The sequence below is a fragment of the Thermobia domestica genome, chromosome 4, assembly GCF_964235325.1.
Source record: "Thermobia domestica chromosome 4, izTheDome1.hap1.1, whole genome shotgun sequence".
Lineage (NCBI taxonomy): Eukaryota > Metazoa > Arthropoda > Insecta > Zygentoma > Lepismatidae > Thermobia > Thermobia domestica.
Window position 1 is genome coordinate 181635270 of NC_137457.1, and position 21303 is coordinate 181656572.

General features: G+C 34.8%; 1 protein-coding gene across 1 annotated transcript in view; it reads left to right on the plus strand.

The window, feature by feature from the left end:
• LOC145682956 (uncharacterized) overlaps positions 1 to 21303 on the plus strand; it is a 737495-nt gene that overhangs the window by 256619 nt on the left and 459573 nt on the right. The window contains exon 6 of the mRNA XM_081754317.1: positions 19870 to 19896. Coding sequence (XP_081610443.1) covers positions 19870 to 19896 — 27 coding nt within the window. The remainder of the gene's footprint in view (positions 1 to 19869; positions 19897 to 21303) is intronic.

The following is a 21303-nucleotide window of genomic DNA, read 5'->3' on the forward strand; positions in this document are numbered from 1 at the left end:
AAGAGGTAAGAAATATTTTCGTTAAAAAAATCGAAGAAAAATATTTAAACAAGAAAAGGATAATCGCAGGCAGTAACGCGAAGCGGAAGCATATCAAGTTCGCTTACAGCAGGCTGAAGCATTAGAATTCGGCGAGCAGAAAACGGCTAAAAAGCCATGCGTTACAATCAAAATGTTACAGAAACTGGCGGAAAGGAAGACTGTTATGTGAACTTAGCAGGGCCACTTTTGAACATGATAAATATCAGCATTACATACATTTCTACTGCATTTGTGCCGGTTTGCAAAGTAAACATTCTCGTTTCTAATGGTCCAACTTAGAAGAAATCAAAAAGTAACATCGTCCTGCTAAGATCACGTTAACATAGCAGGAGCACAATACAAATTTCTACTAATCACAATCTGTGAGAATCGTTTGTACTGCGTGTGTCTCAAATTCAAAGATATGGAAAATATAAAGTGATCCTGCTAAGTTCACGTGAACATAGCAGGACCAAAATACAAAAGTTTATATATGTGAAGATTTTTCGGTACAAATACTTTGTGATGCTTTTGTAAAGGATTGTACCGTAAAAAGTTCCGTTTCCACGGGTCTCTAATTCGAGAAATAAAGTATTCCGTAAAGAAAAATTTTCGATTATACCAGAACCAAATTTGAAATAATCGGAAATAAAACTAGTTCTACTAAGTTCATGTTAACATTGCAAGACCACAATTAAAGATTTGTAAATTTTAAGATTTTTCTTTATAAATCGTTTGTACTGGTTTGTACTGGATCGTGCCATAGAACGTTGTGTTTGTACATATCTTAAATTTGAAAAAAGAAATCGACAAATAAAGTGGTCCTAGTAATCTCAAGTGAACGCAGAAAGACCACAATACAAATTTCTACAAAGCTGAAGAAATTGTTTTTCTGTATATGTTAATTCTAGTGCGTTCGTATCGGATTGTACTGTAAAACGTTTCATTTGTGTCAGTCTCAAATTCGAAGAAATAGAAAAAACAAAGTGGTCTTGCGAAGTTAACGTGCACATTAGAGGAACAGAATATTAATTCCTGTAAATCTGAAAATATATTTGTACAAATTGTTTCTAAAGCGTTTGTACCGCATTGTAAAGTAAAAAGTTTCGTTTTTAGCCCTCTCAAATTCGAAAAAAGATCTAAAAGTAATCTATTTCTGCCAATTTCACAAGAACATAGCAGGACAAAAATAAAAGCTTCCGTAAATTTACTGTTTTTCTTTACAAATGATTTGTACTTGTTTTGTAGTAGACTGTACCCTAAAACTTCTCGTTTGCATCGGTCTGAGATTCGAAAATATCGAAAAATAATGTGATCATGCTAAGGCCACGAGAACATATCACTATCACAATACATTTCTACAAGTCTCAATATTTCTCTGCATCAAACTGTTGTGCTCCCCTTGTACTAGATTTGAAGGTAAAAATTTTACTTTGTCCCGGTCTAAAATTCAAAGAATTCGAAAACTAAAGTGCTCCTCCCAAGTTCACGTGCATTTAGCAAGAGCACAATAGAAATTTCTACAACGCTGAAGATTTAACTATACAAATCGTTTCTACTGCGTTCCTATGGGATTTAAAGTTTCGTTTCTACCGGTCTGAAATTCGAAAAAGTCCGAAGTAAAGTGATACTACTAAGTTCACGTGAAAATGGCAGCACCACAATACAAATGTCTGAAATTCCCAAGATTCTTCTACACAAATGGCTTGTACTGCCTTTTAGCTGAATTGTACAGTAAAAAGTTTCATTTGTAATAGTCTCAAGATCAAAAAGCAATTCGAAAAATTAAGTGACCATTCAAATTTCAGGTGAAATATTCAGGACGAACGGTGCATTTCTATACATTTGAACATGTTTTGAATAAGTCGTTTGTATTGCGATTGTACCGTATTTCACCGTGAAATGTTTCGTTTGTGCCGGTCTCAAATCCAAAAAATTCGAAAAATAAAGTGTTGCTGCTAAGTTCACGTGAACATAGCAGGACCTAAATACAAATTTCTGTAAATTGGAAGATATTTCTGTTCAAATCTTCGTTTGTATATTATTGTACCATAAATAATTTTGTTTTTACTGGTCTCAAATTCGAAGAAAATTAAAAATAGAGTCATCCTGCTAAGTTAACGTGAACATAGGAGGACCTAAATACAAATTTCAGTAAGTTTAAGATTTTCTTTAGAAATGATTTGTATTGCGTTCGTAGTGGATTTTACCGTAAAACGTTTCTACTGGTCCGAAACTCGGAAATTCGAAAAATAAAGTGGTCCTGTTAAGCTCCCTTGAATATAGCAACACGACAATACAAGTTTCTAAAAATCTGAAGATTTTGCTGTACATATATTTTGTACTGCGTTTCTACCGGATTGTACCGTAAAACGTTTCGTTTTTACCGATCTGAAATTCGGAAACATCCAAAATAAATTCATAATGATAAGTACTCGTGAATATAGCACGACCACAAGAAAAAATCCTGCAAATCTCAAGATTGTTCTCTACATATCGTTTCCACTGTATGTGTACCGGATTGTACAGTAAAAAGTTTCGTTTGTCGTGGTCTGGAAATCGAAAAACCAAAAAATGAAGAAATGAAGTGGTCGTGCTAATTTGAGGTGAAATTTTTGGGACCAATGGTGCATTTCTACACATTTGAAAATTTGTTTTCCATAAAAGGATTGAACAGCAATTGTACCGGATTTTACCCTAATAATTTTCATGTGTACCAATCTCAAATTAAAAATATCGAAAACTAATATGATCAAGACAAGTTCACCAGTATTCAAATATCTGTAAATCTGAAGATTCTTCTTGACAAATCGTTTTTACTGGTCTTGTACTGGATCGTATACAAAACTACCAAAATGCATTACCACCTGCAATTCCCCCTTTACTGCAATACTAGGTAATTCAAAACAGAAACTCGCTGGGGTTGCTGAGGATTAGGAAGGGGGTGGACCAAACCTCAATTGTGTTCCAAATATGTCAGTGTGGCAAACCGCAAATACGAGAATAAAATAAATTTTTAAGAATGATGATTTTATTAACGTAAACCCAATGGACGACATAAGTTACTAAATGATTTTATTTAGGCAGAGCAACCAATGCCAAGAAATACATATCACAGGAAAGAATTTCTCTCCTTTTCTTTAAAAGAAAGAATCTCGTAAAACAGTTACACAATACATAGAAGGTTTTAATATAAAAGGTTAACACAGGGACGGCGCCAGAAATGTCTGATGGGGTGGGCGGATAGAGGCGGACCTAGTTGCTGGGTGGGCGGACAATGAAAATAAGAATTGGGCAATGTAGACATTTTTTGAACAATAATTTTCAATTTTTAAACTCTTTAGTTAGCTAAGGCTCAGATTGAAATAGGGGAGGGACAAGGATGTGGAGAACAGTAGTCTTGGCCTTATAGAAGGTACAATTCCGACATTTGCCTGGTGGGTCTGAAGAAATGCAGGACTTAGGATGGGCTGCGGGAGTCGTGGCTATACTCTCGACTTACCGAATTCCGCGTAGCAGACACAATACCTTTACTTCCGTTTTTGAAAACAATAATAACGGTGTGTACTGTGTGTTCGATGAAGTTCAAAACAGCTTTACTTTCTCTCCCTCCAAGAATGCAAATAAATGCATAGAAATAAAAGAAGGTTCAAACAACACAGACTAACAGATAATACTCTACCTTTCGTTAATATCATAAAATACACAATAAGTAAGTAAAGTAAAACAATAATAAAATAGGCTAATGCAAACATTTTTATCTTTGAAGCATTGATTACAAAAAAGCAAGAGACAAAAAATATAAATAATTTATATTTTCTCTCGTATATCCTTAACTTGTGCACATTAGATTTTTTGATGCGATCTCTATATGCAACAGCAAAGATCTATGTTACTAAAAGAATAGGGAAATTCGACAACATAATTGTTTGATCATACCTTACACAGAAATCTTTGAAATTGAAACTCAAGTTGAAAAAAATAAAACAATTATAAATTGGATAAAGAAGTAAATAGCAGTTAACAAAACTTCATCACGATCCACAGAAACAACAATGCATTTTAAACTATGAAGGGCTGACCACATGGTAGGAACAAGCTTACAGTAATGGAGTACATTGCGTTGATTGTTATGTCCAACATCGAATAATTTTACCACATTCTCTACAGCAATATTCATTACAAGTTTTCTTTCTACTGAAAGGAAACAAAGATCGCTTAGGCGACAGTTTCTCCATTTCTTAGATATGTTTTAACCCGTGAAAGACACGAGAAAGAACGTTCACCTGGTGAACTAGATACAGGAATGGTGACAGCAATTACGGCTAATTTGTGAATTTCATGAAAAGCAATTTTGAAATGATCCATTACTTCAGTAAACTGAGAAATGGAGGTAATTTTGCATTGCTTTTCCTCCTCATAACGTTTTAAAACTTTCGGAAGAAGTTTCATTTCCACCTCTACACTAGTGATGATCAAATGCAAGACCAAGACCAAGACCGGGGTGGTCTTGGTCTTGGTCTTGGACATCTAGTCTTGGTCTTGGTCTTGCACATCCAGTCTTGGTCTTGGTCTTGAACTTGCACACCCAGTCTTCCTCTTGATCTTGGTCTTGCTGCAAGAGTCTTGCAAGTCTTGCTTTTAAAAAATCTTATGCTTCTCGTAGGTAAATTTTACTCTTGATAAATTCTACAATACGCCAATAGTAACAAAAATACAATGTATATTTCTAAATGTAATATAGTTTACCTTCGTGTAAGTATGATGATAGTGTACAACATAGACGATAACCTTTATTTTTTTCAATGGGTCCTCACGCTTCACTACTTATAAGATAAATTACAACGTTTCGTAATCTTTTTATTTTTTTAACAGATCTAATACTCCACCGGTTCCCAAACTGGAAAGTCTAGCCCTGAGACGCATGAAAGAAAATCAAGACGGCACAGATTATTTAAATACCATGAATTGCAAAATTATTTTTACACTCTAAAGGCGTCAGATTTTTTCTTTTCAACCACGATTAGCTAATCCTAGTATTAAACAAACTTCCATTTAAATATCGAGATTTTGTTTTACTGATTCCAATATGTACTCTATGGGGCAGAAACATTGGCATCACGCAAAAGCGATTAAAAAATTGCAGGTTTACTAAACATGGGCATGTAGAAAAAAGAAGAAAATTAGCTGGGTTGAATGGAAAGCGAATGAGGTGTTAGAAATATTAGCAGTAGGTGAAGAAAAGAAGAATTTTAGATATTGTTTAGAGGAGGAAGAAGAACTGGTTGGGATATTGAATGAGGATGAACTATATTTGAGGAACGTCTAGAGGGTATGATGGAAGGAAAGAGAAGGAGAGAGCGAAGGAGTTTGTAGTTGAAGGAAGGTATTAAAACAGAAAATTGCTACGTCAAGACGAAGAGACTACCTGAGGACCACCGTACATCGAAGCTTCACAACTGCAGGAAGCAACCTGCCAATAATGGTAGAATAGCTGATGATGAGAAATAACTGAAATGTGGAATGAAAAAGGTAGAAGGAAACGGAAACCCCTGAGAAAACCCATGCACACGGTGTTGTCTACCAAAAAAAGCTTACATGGCTCAATAGGACACATGTGTTGCTTGAAAACGAGCAATGTATACAGAAAATGCGAACAACCAATGCAGAAAACGACCTGCTGTAGCTATATGCTACAGTGGCAGATCGACTCACACGCCTTGCATAAACTACTGGGAACACATTCACTCCAGCGGCATTTTAACTGAAGCCAATAAATTCAAGTAGAAGATGTAATGATTTTCCCCCTTCTTTTTTACATTCTATAAAAAAAATAAAGTAGTACCGGTACTTGTGCAAGACTTTTGCGCAAGAGTCTTGATCTTGGTTTTGGTCTTGTTCTTGTATCCCTTGCTCTTGGTCTTGGTCTTGCATCGGGATTCCTGGTTTTGGTCTTGGTCTTGCATCGGGATTCCTGGTCTTAGTCTTGGTCTTGGTCTTGGTCTTGGTCTTGCATGCAAGACTCTTGCAAAAACTGCAAGACCAAGACTCTTGCGCTCATCACTACTCTACACTATCGACATCACATCCATAATGACGTGCAAGTGGTTGAATTTTCTCAAATGAGAGGAAATGTTCAATTTTAGGGTGAAGACTGCTTATTCCAGTGTAAATTAGAGTTCAGCTGTATCTGGAATTATGTTTATAAATAAAATCATTGTTCATTGCAGAGTTAAACAGGGTCCTAGAACCTATTACATTACAATCAATAGTAATACGGATTGCTTTTGAAGTACAGGATGTCACCTTCATTATTTTACTTCTGTTGGGGTGGGCGGATGGGTGGGCTAGGCCATTCATTGGGTGGGCGGTCGCCCACCCCCGCCCACCCTTAGTGCCGTCCCTGGGTTAACAGCACACAAACAAACGTCCACATGAAAGTGAGGCATGCACAGAATAAGGGATACCAGACTTCCGGGTGTCCCATGCAAGATAAAACGGTAAGACCATAACTGTAAACTACTACACTACTACTACTACTACTACTAGTAGTAGTAGTAGTAGTAGTAATAGTAATAATAATAATAATAATGATAATAATAATAATAATAATAATAATAATAATAATAATAATAAAGTAATAGTAAACTAGACTAAACCCAATTATATGATTATTATTATTATTATTATTATTATTATTATTATTATTATTATTATTATTCTTATTATTATTATTATTATTATTATTATAAAAAGTAACTTTTATGTCTTCATCCATCGCAAATCATAGTGGCCTAATATACCTCGCCCTATCCCAATATCTATATCTAAAATTCACGATGATATATCAATGTTGATATATTTTTGCGATAACGAATGTTGATATGTGACAATATTGATAATGACGATTTCGATTTTCTGCATGCAAGGTTGAGTGGCAAGTGTGTGAAGTCAAATAAAAATTTTAAGGAAAATTTGTTAAAATGAAAGTAGTTATACTCCCCCCTTAATAACAATTATTACTGTAATTTACCTTTTACTTCTGTCTCTGCTCTTGAGTCGTGCTGGCTAAGTGGTACTGCGTTCACCTCCGGTGTTTGGGGTCCCTCGTTTGATCGCAGCTCGCACCATATGGACTTTGTGGTGTTCAAATACCGTGTTCGTCGGTTTTCTCGGAGTTATCCCGTTTAATCTCACTTTCTTCATTCCACCATTTCATTAATTTTTCATCACCACTGTCTCCTTTAACATAAGCGTCTTAACAGCGGGACGTAAAACAAAGATTTCATTTCATTTTTCGGTATCTGATTGTCGTGACAAATAGACGAGATTACACAAACTTTACGAATTATAGCAATATACTCTGTAATTTTTCACAACCAAGCAAGCCGGAATATTAATTTCCTGTGATATTAAAGTGGAAAATTCTAAAAAATAATCATAATTCATTGTCCGTATTTCAATCAGCACTTTTGCCAAGGACTGAGAGCTACAATACTAATAGAACTAGAAATTAGTGATTTCATTCATTTATTTCTCTTAAACTAAAATACTTCTGCATTTTGCGAAGATTTTCATTTATTTTAAACGTAAGTCTCCTCTCCCTGGCTAATTCTGGCTGGGATCCTGCTTTTCAGGGATGAGCATAGGAAAGTTTGGGTGGAGTTTTATTTGAAACTTGACTTGAAAAAATTTCTCCAACTTAATTCGATCCTATACAAAATGAAACAAATTCTGGGTGTAGTTTTAACTGATCTGGAAAGAAAACATGAGAACGTGAGGCACAAGGATACAAAGGATCATACGAGACTTTCATGTCCAATGTACTGCAATCGTACCAATAATAATAATAATAATAATAATAATAATAATAATAATAATAATAATAATAATAATAATAATAATAATAATAATAATAATAATAATAATAATGAGAAGAAGAATAATAATAAATACTGGAAAGAAATTGAAAAGATTTCACTTTTTTAATTATCTTCGTTACTGTCTCTTTCATAAATCCTCTTATCTTTATTCTTTTCTGTTATATCACCGCTTATAAATATGAAAAAAGTGCACTTTTTTCTGCGAATACTACAAAGTACAGTATTTGTATACTGTTGGAATGGTGACCTCCGTGGTCGAGAAGTCTATGGGCCAAAGATGTCATTCACGAGGTTTCCGGTTTGAGTTTCCAAAAGCGTTTTCCGGCTTGTGCCAACAATGGTTAAAAATTATCGTGAGCCTGCTATACACTTTGACACCTGTTCGGTTGGCTTGAACTTCGGCTTGGGCTAAAACATTTGACCGTACACGTCTCTGCCTTGATAGTAAGAAAATACTGATTTTCACGCATAGACGACAAGTTTTGACGTAGCTGTATTGTCACAAATGTTTGTTCTCCTCTCGATGGGCATAAGATGAGATTCTGAAATTGTCCCCTCTCGTGATCAACATTGTAACTCCTCCAAATCACTGCTTAGTTTTCTCATAGTTTTTGCTTCCCAAATAATCAAGTGATGATTTCAGAACCAATGAAAACGAGTGCACGGACGAGCTAAGTATAAAACTTAAGCAAGCAAGCTTAAATGTTCGTGGAGACAAGTAACACAGCTTAGAGATCTGCAGAGTAGGCCCTATTTATGTTTTGTATATAGCTATGGCAGCTTGTGACACACAAGAGAGACGCATGCAGCAACTGTTGGTATCTCGATCGAAACAAGCTTAGGAGAATAGTAATGCTATAAGAAACAACACATTTCCACATTTTTTAAAACACATTCGTGTGGTGTGTGTGATGACGGTATATATATTATTACCTCAGTTTCATTATTACCTTAGTTTCTTTTCATTTATTATTACTTCTTCGTGCTTTCTTTAACAAAGCAGTGTAGTAGTTAACAATTATTTGCTTTTTTGAGAAAAATAAAGCAAAATATGAAAATTATAAGCAAAAAACATGGATTATGAATCCTTATTCTGTGTGATAATTACGCAAATATTACAAACATATCGAGGAAAATCTGAGGAAATATAACTCGACACACTGTACATGTATTAGAAGCACTCACAATTACATAAAATTGAAAGAAAAGAGAATAATATATATTTGGATGAACATACAATTCACATTTGACGCAAAGTACCACTAAGGAAAATCAATCAATATCTTCAGTTGAAATTACTGAAAAAGATAGAAAATGTCAATTTAAAACTCCAAGTGTGAACTGCGCTTGGAGCGATTCTATTAGATATACCACAATATATATATGTATTTTTTTTAAAGTTGCCTCTGTGGCCAAGCGTGTTTAATGCTATTGTGGTTCTAGAAACGAATCGCAGCGGTTAGAGCATGAATACAGCAAGTTATTTTCAATATAGGGATAGGTTTTTTTAAAATATAAAGTTTTATTTTGTAGTGCTTGAAAAAGTCAAATCACATGAACTCTCACGTTTCAAAACTCAGTCGTACTTATTCGCCACGTCCATTAAATTATACTAATACGTTAAAAATAAGGAACATTAACATTATTACAATAAGAGCAGATTTTAATTCCCGGCGGGAGTTTACGTGGTCCGGTTTTTACGTTAATTCCCACATAGCACAAGTACGTCGACATGATGTCCGAGACTGAGCCCACAACGGACAACGAGACATCTCGGGATTATTCGAATGTGCTCCCGGGACATTCCGGATTTCTCAAGATTTCCACAGGATCCAGATGTTCGCTAATATCGCGGGATAGGGGATATTCAACGGGACCACGAAGGGAAGTCCATTGGTTTTTTCTCGGACCTCCTGTCCGATCTGGGACGTCTCGTGGACATCCTACATGGGAATCCTTCAGGACGTCCCATGTAGGACGTCCATGGAATGTCTTTTCATTGTCCCGATAATCCCGAGAACCGAATAGGATGATTGGAATCAAAATGGGACATCCCAGGGACGTAGTGTGATATGTAGATTAATACTTCCACTTCTCATACAGCCTTGCTCTTTGAACTCCATATCAACCTTTGAACTCCAGCCTTGCTCTTTGGGACATTAAACTCCAAGTCAACTTATTAAAACAGATTTCGGAGTTACATACTATGTTGAAACAATATGTCTGATACTTATTCGTATATACAAGACTATATATGTATACAGAGAGAGAATTAATATGGGTGTATTTTTCATAGGGTTGCTCTGATTTAGTAGTACTTCTGGTGCATAGTGTCTTTGGTTCGATCCCATTTTTCACAACGATAGATTTTTGGCGAGGATGTACCGCGGGTTTTCTCGGAATTCTCCTGCTTCCTCTCACTTTCTTCATTCCAAAATGTTCATTCATTTCTCTTCATCACCGTCTCCTTTATTTAGCCGACATAACCATGGGACGTCAAATGTAAATATTTAATTTCATTTCAGTGAAAGAATTAGTAAAATTCATAATCTGCATCTTTATAAAGCAGCTTAAACAATCATATAGGCGTATACTGCTTAAAATTATATTAAATCGCAATTTCAGTAATTCCTAATATCTTAGCTTTCTCATTTACTTATATCAATTGTTTAGTTATTTTATACTTTATAGCAAGAATATCAGCTGCTATGTAAGGCACAACTATCTATACCTTTGACGTGGAAGATTCTGCCTCGATTCCCTGCGTGACCTCATGTGGTTCGGATTGCATGGTTAATCAGTAGGTAACCTCCCAAATAACCTCGGTGCTGAGGACGCTAAACTGAAAATGAACTTAACAATTACATATGCACTAAATTTAATTAGGAAATCGGTATTGCTATGATAAGAGAAAATTTATGAAAGTGAAATATATAATAATGGTTGTATATTATATAGTTTGCGTAATGTTGTAAGTATTGCCGCACGAGCATTGCATTTCAAAGTGTCAATCACATCGTTCCAATTATTTCGCTTCAATGTACATGGAAATCAATGTTCATATTCATATTCCAAAGTGATATCCGCAATGCATTGATATACCAAACCAAAGCAAGGAAATAGACTTTGCTTAGTCGTAAAGTCATGGGGCTACTAACGTGGGAGTCCGTGTACGAGTCTCGCTGTTGTAATTTCATAGTCGGGTTTCAATTGCTACGAAGCATATTTTCACTTTTGCTGAAGCAATTGAATCTCCTCTGTTTCTAGCAGTAGCTTCTATTTCTATCAGTGAGTACAGTTGGTTGCTCCAACAGCTCATACAATAGTAGTTTTTATTTGCTAACAGCCAGGAAACACTCCTTCGAAGACAAAGTTCACTTGAAGCGAGTTGAGATCCAACAAAACCCCATGCAGCAAAGATGTTCTTTGACTTAAAGTGAGCACTACACAACTGTTTAATAAGCGATAAGACCTCATGTAGTATTCTGTTCTACTTTCCTTCAGGCAATTTTTACACGTTAACAGGCAATATTGTACTGACCTTGTAAATGCCTTCAGGCATAAGACAAATAAATGAATTTTTTTTAATAAGACATACTGTTCTGTGACTACCGGCCCAGGGCAGGTTTCGATTTGTGTTTATTTTCTATGTTTCTTCCATGGTTGATCCCTTTTGAAATGACAGGTTTTTGTTTTTCCCTTATAAAAAAATTAATTCGTTCCATTACTATTTTTTGCAACTTTCAATGTGACTAACAACAATAACATTTTCTAGTAAAGCTGAACAATCACCTGTTTCATAGAAAAGCAATACATAAATTTATACTTTCCTGTTTAAAATTTCATATCTTTTTCCAGTGGTATATGTGCTAAACAGTGCTTTATTTTTAGAGTAGGAAAGGAATGCACGTAATTACAGTTTTCTAATGTGGGGAAACTAGTTTCACACCTTTAGAAATCTAACAATTCTCATAAGCATTATCAGTTAGGCAATATTCCTTCTACAATACTGAAACTATATCTCAACTAATGCGTAGCATAATAATAATAATAATAATAATAATAATAATAATAATAACATTGAATAATATTATTGTATCACAGTTTGTGTGATTTTTATATGATACATGTATTCATGAAAATAGTCACTAATTGTTACGTACTGAGTTGATCTTCCATTCCCAGCTGGAGCTCATATGTTTTGGATTCCACGTTAATCAGCAGGTCCCGTCTCATATAGCTTCGCTGGTGAAAGGGACGTTAAACTCTAAAATGTAATGAAATCTATAAGTTTTTTGTCCCACTGTTATGTCAGCTAGGCTAAAGGAGAAAGTGAAGATGAGAAATTTATGAAAGGTTGGAATGAAGAAAGTGGGAGAACCCCAAGAAACCCACTCACACGTTATTTGTCCACCACAAAGTTCACTTGAAGCGAGTTGAGATCCAACAAAACCCCATGCAGCAAAGATGAACGCTCTACCACTGAGTACCGCGGCCCGCCTTAAACTCTACAAGTGTAACACTCCAATTTTCATAAAATTTGGCAGGTAGATGCTATGCATGAGATAAACGAATACGTGTTTCCTTATTTTCTGCGAAAAGCGGTTTTAGGGATAAAAGCACCTACTGAAAAAATTTGATAGTTCACGCCCGAAAGGTAAGATGAAGTGGACCGAAGTGAATGAAAGTTCGCACATATATTATAGAAGTAAGATGAGGGAATATGTTTTCCTAATTTTCTTGAAAAGAATGAAATAGGACGGTTTCGTAGACTGTAGCGTTGAGTGGCGAAAAGAGTGCACCGAAACGAATGAAATTGTGTGTAGATGTTATACATGTAAAATAAGGCCTTTCCTGTTGAGCAAGTGTCTCCATCCGGTTTCTTCAAATTTGGCACATCAACAGTAAGCACAAACAATGTAGTGTATTTTATACTATTTTGGGTAGGCGCCTTACTATGTTTTTTCCGCATAAACATAAATATTTGTTCGTCTATTTCCTGTTTACTGTTGATGTGCTAAATTTGAACCAAATCCAATGGGGAAACTTGGGAAACACAGCCTTACTTAACATATAAAATATTTACACACAATTTTATTTGCTTGGATCGACTCTCTCCTGCCCTATTCGGTAATATTTATTTCTCTCGGATGATGCCTTGACCCTAATACTGCTTTTCTGCAGAAATTAAGAACACATTTTCATTTATGTTTTGCGAATTGTCCCTACACAGAGTTTCGTTGGCATGCTTCATACCTTGTAGAAACTTCTGATGAATACTTATTAACACTTCTGACATTTTGCAATCAACTTTTTAGAAGGTCTGTGACCAATCCAACCGTATTTTTAAAGAGAAATAAGAAAAAGAATTCCCTTATTGTACGTCTACAATATCTGTCCACAGCTTCACCTACTTCGGTCCACTCTATCTAGCCTTTCATCAGTTAATTTTCAAAATTTGGGTTAGCTTTGCATCCTAAAATCGTTTGAACGCAGAAAACGAGAAACCCGTTTCGTTAAATTTTTATTTATTTTTTATTTTATTTTATTCTATGTATGTATGTATGTATTTATTTATTTATTTATTTATGTATTTAATTTTGCACATTGTCACAATTTCGTGACAATTCTTCATGTTCTTTGGCACTTCTGACATACTATTGTTAGCTGTTTTGATATTTCGTGATCAAAGGTTTGGAAGGGTCCACGTTTTCTACAACCGTTTTTTAAGGAAAATACAAATCCTGGATTCCCACATTCTTCGTCTACAATATCTGTGTAGTTTCATACACTTCGCTTCACTTCTTCCTGATTTTCAGCTTTCAAATTTCAAAAGTTTAAGTGGGGGATCTTGCCCCCTAGAACCGATTTCCCTCATAAAATCAAAAACATGTTTTTTTTTTCTTGCGTATTGTCACTAAACAAAGTTTCGTTGCAAGTCTTCATGTCCTTTAGCCACTTCTGACATACTGTTATTAACACTTTTGATATTTCGTGATCAAAGATTTGGAGTGGTCCCTGCCTCACACAATTGCTCTTCCAGGAAGATACGAAACACGTATTCCCTCATTCACTTCGATGCACTTCTATCCTATCGGGCGTAAAAATGTACAACAATTTTGGTGGGGCCTTTCCCCTAAAGCCAGAGAGTAAAAGAAGGCGTATTCGTTTATGTTTAGCATCTACCTCCTAAATTTTATCAAAATCAGTGCGTTACACGTGGGAGTGTTACATGTAAGTCAGTTGGTCTTCCACCTCTCTAAAATTCCCAGTAAAGCATCTTTCTCTAGAACAAATCATATATGCTTTCACATTAAGCAAGCGGATTTACTTTTAAACTCAGATGCTTCGCACCAAAAGTCGTGGATGTTACTAATAAACAAAATCATTTCCCCCGCCTTATATAATCCTTCGCCTTATATTTGCTTTCAAACTTCTACTCCAGGATATCGTTATATTACAACACATTAAAAAAAAGTAAATTTTGAAGATCCACTCCCGAAGCCCGATTCAAACCAACGATAGTCATATAGTGTGTTCTTTATCCAAAATCTTTTATCGGTATGGTCAAATCAGGATATGAGTTGAGTGATTTTGAGTTTAACGTCCTTTCAGCACCGAGGCTATTCATAATATGTAAGAAACATAGAAAACCTGACTATCACTTATTCTTATTATTGCGATTCAAATCCATATTAGGAAGTAGGAATTTTGAATTTGGTGAAATTTTGTAAATTGACAATATTATAAATTACACTTGCAACTTTTTGGAAAACACAAGCATTATATATAATTTATAACACGGGCCAATATAATTTATAACAAAGAACAACGGTCATTGTATCAAACTGTTGTAAAACCAAGCCCTATGAAAGATCATGAAGGCGGAATGTGATGAATGGTATTATGATTGCATTTCTAAACATTTCTCATAATTTGGCTCGAAGTATATTACAATGATTCTCAGAAGTGAATTTATATTCGTCAGGTAATGAATCACGTTGTGGGTTTGGTGGAAATTTTTAAGGGGCTACGTTTAATGCCCGGTCCCTAGTTTGCTCATCATTGCCTTACTATGCGAAGGTAATAAGCCAAAGATGTGCAATTTCATGTACGTTTATTTAAAAGGAATTACATCTTTGAAACAATACTGATTCTTATTGTTACTTCTCAAAGTAAAGCGTATAAAAGCTACTATTTCATGTGATTGAATATAACATACGCTAAGGGTAATCACAAAGGAGAATCTGAATGTGGAGTATATATCCGTTCTCCTCACTAAGAAGATATTTCAATCTGTAAGATTAATGTTTAATGGTCGTGTTCCGAGAATAGTGATAGTGAAGAACAAAAGATTAATGGAAACACTGAGGTATGATAGAAGAAGAAATCAGAGAATACAGAAAGCCCCTGTGCAGGTGAGAATTGCTTATTATACAAGATCAAATACGGAAAAACACACCAGAGATGAGTGTTTTTAACTGAATCACTGCGGCTGATTTGTTTTGCTTTTTTAAATAGTATTCTTTAATCAACATAAATATGTCATTGGCAACGTTCTAATAAATAAAACTCCCTTCGAAAACACAAAGGATGCAGATGAAATATTACGTTCATAACTACATAATATACTTATCTTCTGCCGCAATTTTCAGTGTCAAACTATGCTTCTGAAGAAAATCGTCAACTATATGCTCTGCACATTTTCTGACACAATTCCTTTGTTTCAGTAAAAGGTGGCCAACTATGAGACCGAACTTCGAACACAGAGTCGCCTGTCGCGCCGAACAATTTTTGAATTCAGCATCGATCTGAAATATAAAGATTTAATTGTTATACAAATATATTCTATTAAATAATATATTTTACCTTTTTCTAGTCATGAAGTTTCAAAGTAGTTCATTGTCATAATGTTTTACTGCAATGTTAGAAATGCGTATACATGAATAATGTGAAGTAGCAATTATACTCTTGTTCAGGCAATTTAAACTGTGATAAAAATAGGCAAATCCTTCTATGTTACTGGTTGTTCATGTACATACAACTAATAAGGCAGATATTCCCGAAATTAATATGAAAATTTTATAGCTTATAATATTTATTTTTTATTAAATGGGTATCTGATAAAACTCTGAAGTAACACTAAACTTTTGAGCTAAACATATAAACCTGTACTTCTTTACCTCGGAAAATATTTAGTTTACTTCGTATTCTTTTGTATTGAATATTATATTATTGACATTTCGGTAGCGCTTGCTACCTCCTCAGCTGCAAGAGTAACTCACACGGAAAATATTACACAGCTCACGATGTCTTACAGTTTTGCATACAGTACAACCCCTCAAATCCGAACTAATTGGGGCTGAAGCCTGTTCGGATTTCGGGGGGTTCGGATTACCCGCGAAATAATATTACGTACTTATTTCGTCACTGAATTGGCAGTAAAACAACGACTGAGGTTACACAGGGTTAACCAGTGGTCGAAAGGGCAGTGACCTTGACTGGCGGGTGTACACTCATGTCCAAAATGATTGTCGCATATCTATAACTGTCTTCTTGTAAGAATATAATTAGATAATGATTTAGAATAAGCATTAAGTCAAGAAATGTTAAAACCTTAAAAAAAACTAAATTTGTATGATTAAATCTATTTTTTTTTTCATTTTCCAGCTGTAGTTATTTTTTTCTCCTGAGAATGTGTTCGGATTTGCCGGGTTTTCTGATTCCCGGGGTTCGGATTTGAGGGGTTGTACTGTATTTACTTTGCTTGTAAATTACCTAATTCTAATGAGGAAGGTAGGAGGGCTACCGAAACTGTTTGGATTAGAATACTCAATATTATAAAAGACGGCGTTAAAGATAAATGCTAGAAGTATTTCGTTAGTATTAAAAGAACTGCCAAATCATATCATTGCATAACACTAAATTGAAACAAATTAAATGAAATTTTCAGTATTATACCCCACTGGCAATCGTAAAAGAATTGCAATTTTTCAACTAATATTTCTTATGGTCCTTCTAAACTTTATATGTGCAATTGTTCAGGCCGGTAGCCAGCACGAAAATGCAAGGGGGCAATTCAAAAATATTATAGTTAACCACCATATTATAGTTCTTTTGCAAGCCTGCTGTGAAAATTTTAGGGGAGCAATATAAATTTAGGAGAAGCCCAACCCTTAGATCACGAGTGGTTACGGGCTTGCAAAAGAGTTATTTTCATATCACACACCACAAATCTATAGGTAGAGAATAAGAAAGAAATTAGTAAAAGAATTATATTTTTCCGACAATTATTTCGATTGATGCGCCAAAAGTAAATCTCCAATTCACCTATAAAACAAAGTACACAATTTATTAAATATATTGGAGGTCGAATATCACTAAGGCTAGTTTTAGACGGAAGCATTTATCGTAGCATTTCAGGGAACAAAAATAGTATCATCGATATCCTACCGTGTAAAGTAGCAAATGCTATAGCATTTGCCATGCCATGGCATATCCTATGGCACTTCTGGTCGATAGAACCTGCTCTATTTCGTAGCATTTTTTCCAGCATTTCTGCTCCGATTGCAGCGCCGTGGTGTGTTAAAAGGAAGCGAAATATCCATGCTCTTTGTTTTGTGTGGGAAATTGAATTGTAGTAAAGAAAAATGAGTTAGAGTGGGGATACTATTATTATGTTCATTAAAAAATATGAGGAACATCTTTGTTTGCACAAAGTTAAAAGCGTGCAGTTTCACTATACGGATCCACACAGAAATTCATATAAAAAAATACTTTCTCGTTTCATTTATTGTACTTTCAGCAATCATTTTTTAGGTATGCACTTACATTCTCCAGTGCAAGTTCACTTTAACAAGACAGCTGGCAACGTGTAGTTTTACTATACGGATCCATAGTATAAGTAGTAGTAGTAGTAGTAGGAGGAGGAGGAGGAGGAGTAAGTAGCAGTAGGTGTATTAGTAGTAGGAGGAGTAAGTAGTAGGAGTAGTAGGAGTAGTAGTTGTAGAAGCAAGTTGTAGTAGGAGGAGGAGTAAGTAGTAATAAGAGTAGAATTAGGAGTACTTAGTAATAGTAACAGTAGGAGTAGGTATATTAAGAGTAGTAGCAGTAGGAGGAGGAGGAGTAGGAATGGGCAGTAGTAGTACTTGGAATAGTAGTAGTAGTAGTAGTAGTAGCAGTAGTGGGAACGGGTTAGAAGCTCCGAAGGGGTTGGTTGGGTTCTGTTCTCGATACAAAATGGGGAAATTACACACTTTCCAAAATTTTATTGTAGCTTATTGAAGATTACATGCACTTCAGGTTCGACTTTAATTTCTATATTTCCACGTAAATACGCATCGCAGATGTAAGTGCACACCATATTTCCATTACTTATACACTGCTCTATTAAAATATTAGAAATTTCTTCTGTAAATTTTCAAATTTATGGATCTGTTTAGTATGACTGCACCGTTAAAAGCCCTTTGTAGCATAATAAGCATATGCGAAAAAGGGCTTTAGAAGAAATAACGACTGAAATATCTGTTTTTAGTTTTGGAGCCATAATTGCGATCCTCTGCAGTGATTTGTTTGCTACGTTACGACAAAATGCTGATCAAAATGCTACCGTGTAAAAACGCAATATACTTTTGATGCCATAGGATATTATACGAGATTTTTGGCAGCACATCTGGTACGAAATTTTTGGCTAGCACATCGTCTAAAACTAGCCTAAAAGGGCAAATTTGTCTAGCATATAGAACGCCCAGAAGCATAGATTGAGGCATCTGGGAACCAACACCTAGAAGCATTGCTCACGATTCTCGAAGGGGAATAATGAATCGTCGTGATTAACCGTCAATCGATTACAATGATCGCACACAATGTCGTATTCACACATAAAACTACATATTAAATTCATATTGCTTGAAATAATTACTTGCGAAATCCTCTATGATATCAGTAACTCCCCTATCTTGTTTTTTGACATATTTTTGATAAATAAACAATGTTTTGTATTGCGACTATGTTGCCTTATAGAGAACGCGGTGGCTCAGTGTTTGAGCATTTACCTGCGGTGCTTGGGGTCTCTGGTTCGATCTCAGCTCGCTCCGTGTGGACTTTTTGGTGGACAAACACCGTTCTCGGGGGTTCTCTCGAGGTTTTCCCGTTTCCTCCCACATTCTTCAATCCACCATTTCACTCATTTCTCATTGTCACCTTCTTTAGATTAATCGGCATAATCGTGGGACGTTAAAGTTAAAGTTTCATTTCATTTTCATTTTTTATGTTGCCTTCTAATTTTCTCTATGTCCATCCGCTAAGTAGTTCCACCATTAGCCAGAATGAGAACATATAGTTCAGGATTATGAGGAACTTTGTGCTCTTATGTTAGCTCATTCGCACTTGTTTTACATAATATTAGATTTCCAAAGAATACATTGGTATTCGTTTTTTAGAACCAGTCTTGGACTCAAATATGCAACTAAATTTCGTCATTGTAATTTCTTGAGTTATTTTCTCGTCAAAATTGAGACAAATTTAATCATCTTTCTGAGTAGTAAAATGTATTTATTTTGAATAAATCATTTTAACAGTGTATATTATGCAGGTGGACATATATAAAGGTTGTTTAGTGATTTTGTATCGAAATCTGTCAATTCTTAAAAGAATGCAAATTTCCATATAGATATAATTTTCAGATAGAAGCGAAGATCGTTTCCAAATGATTCAGCAAATTTTCCATCATTTGAAGAATAAATATATTTATTCAAAATACTTGCTACATCAACAATGGAAGTGGGTGAAATTAACATTATCCGGTTTTCATTTTTATCAGAAAACATGAAAATTCTTTGAGAAATGTATATATATATATATATATATATATATATATATATATATATATATATATATATATATATATATGTATGTATGTATGTATATATGATCTAACATTTATAAATATTATAATTAATTTCAGATTATCTATACGGAGAAGTGTATATAGGTGAGTACATTATTTGGTCATATATTTTTTATTCTGTAAATACTGGTTCTTTACTGCATAATAACTTTAAACGAGAGCAAAGATCCCATTTATTAGATTCGTTCTTAGTTCGACAGCAGCATTAATATTAAAATGCAGAGCAAGAATATTATTTTCTTAAATTTCGGTTTCACAACTACTTTTTATAGAGGAAGACATACTTATTTCGTATATTTTATTGTACTTTAATTTTATATTATATTTTTGTCTTTCTGCAACATGTCCAGATATTTTTGAACTAAGAAACAAACCTCTTTTGTTCCTATTCTGAAATTCCAAATTTGTAAATTCCAATCTCCTTTTATACAAAATTATAAGGAAATAATGTTGACATGACGGAAAAATCATGCAAATACTACCGAATTGTCTTCAGGGTATGGAAAGTTCTTTTTGATGTCGAAACTCTGCGAGTCAGATTATTCATCATTACTTTTTCTACTTCGTCATTCTGTTCATCAGATTTTCTGCTTATCACCGTTACCAAAGTAAGTGATTATGCATTGTCTTATCTAGTCTTAAAGACATACTAGTCCATACCATGCTCAGTGATTATTGAATTATTCAATATCAGATCATTCAATTCTTATTTTAAATTATTTTTGGGTTATGGAATTTTATCTTTGAATTTATATTCCCATGTTTATAATCAATTTTGAGCTACGCTTTCTACGCCCCCAAGACTTGTATTAATTTAAATTACTTCTTGGAGGAACTGGATAGATGTCAAGACAGTCTAGATTTTCCATTGGATTATTAAACGTGATTAAATTCCTTATATTCAGAAAAAGGGTTTCTTAGTAGCAATTGAAGTATACACACCATCAACCAGCCTTGGGAAGGTTTTGAATGCGTATTCAAGAAAGAGAAAATCTTCTTGTAGTGTAGTGTAGTGTTGCAATTTTACATATGTCTTACGACTTGTGACTTCGACATATGACTTCCCTTGGGCAAATAAGGTATGCCAAGAAAGAGTAAGAAAAAGAATCTTTATGCAATATATAAGCACGAAAGAAGTGTGGTGCCTACTGAGTGTTTGTAGGAGAAAGAAATCTGTATAATACAATCTTCAGAAGTGTTGAGAAACTGCTCGAGAGCTGTGTATAGAAAAACAGAAAGAAAAGCCAGATACAACTTCTTGGGTGTTAAATTCAGCTTATATGGCGGCGAAACGAGCGGGGTTTCCGCGACCATCCCGAACAGGCACTACGAATTAACGAATAAACATACAGATCGGAGACGACAATGATATGGGAACACATCATCATACAGATAAATCTGTGAGAACTATGTCAAAGACCGTATTAACGTAAATGCTATATGAGAAGTACAGGGCGGCAGAATTTAGAAGTGGCAAAATTTTGGATTTCT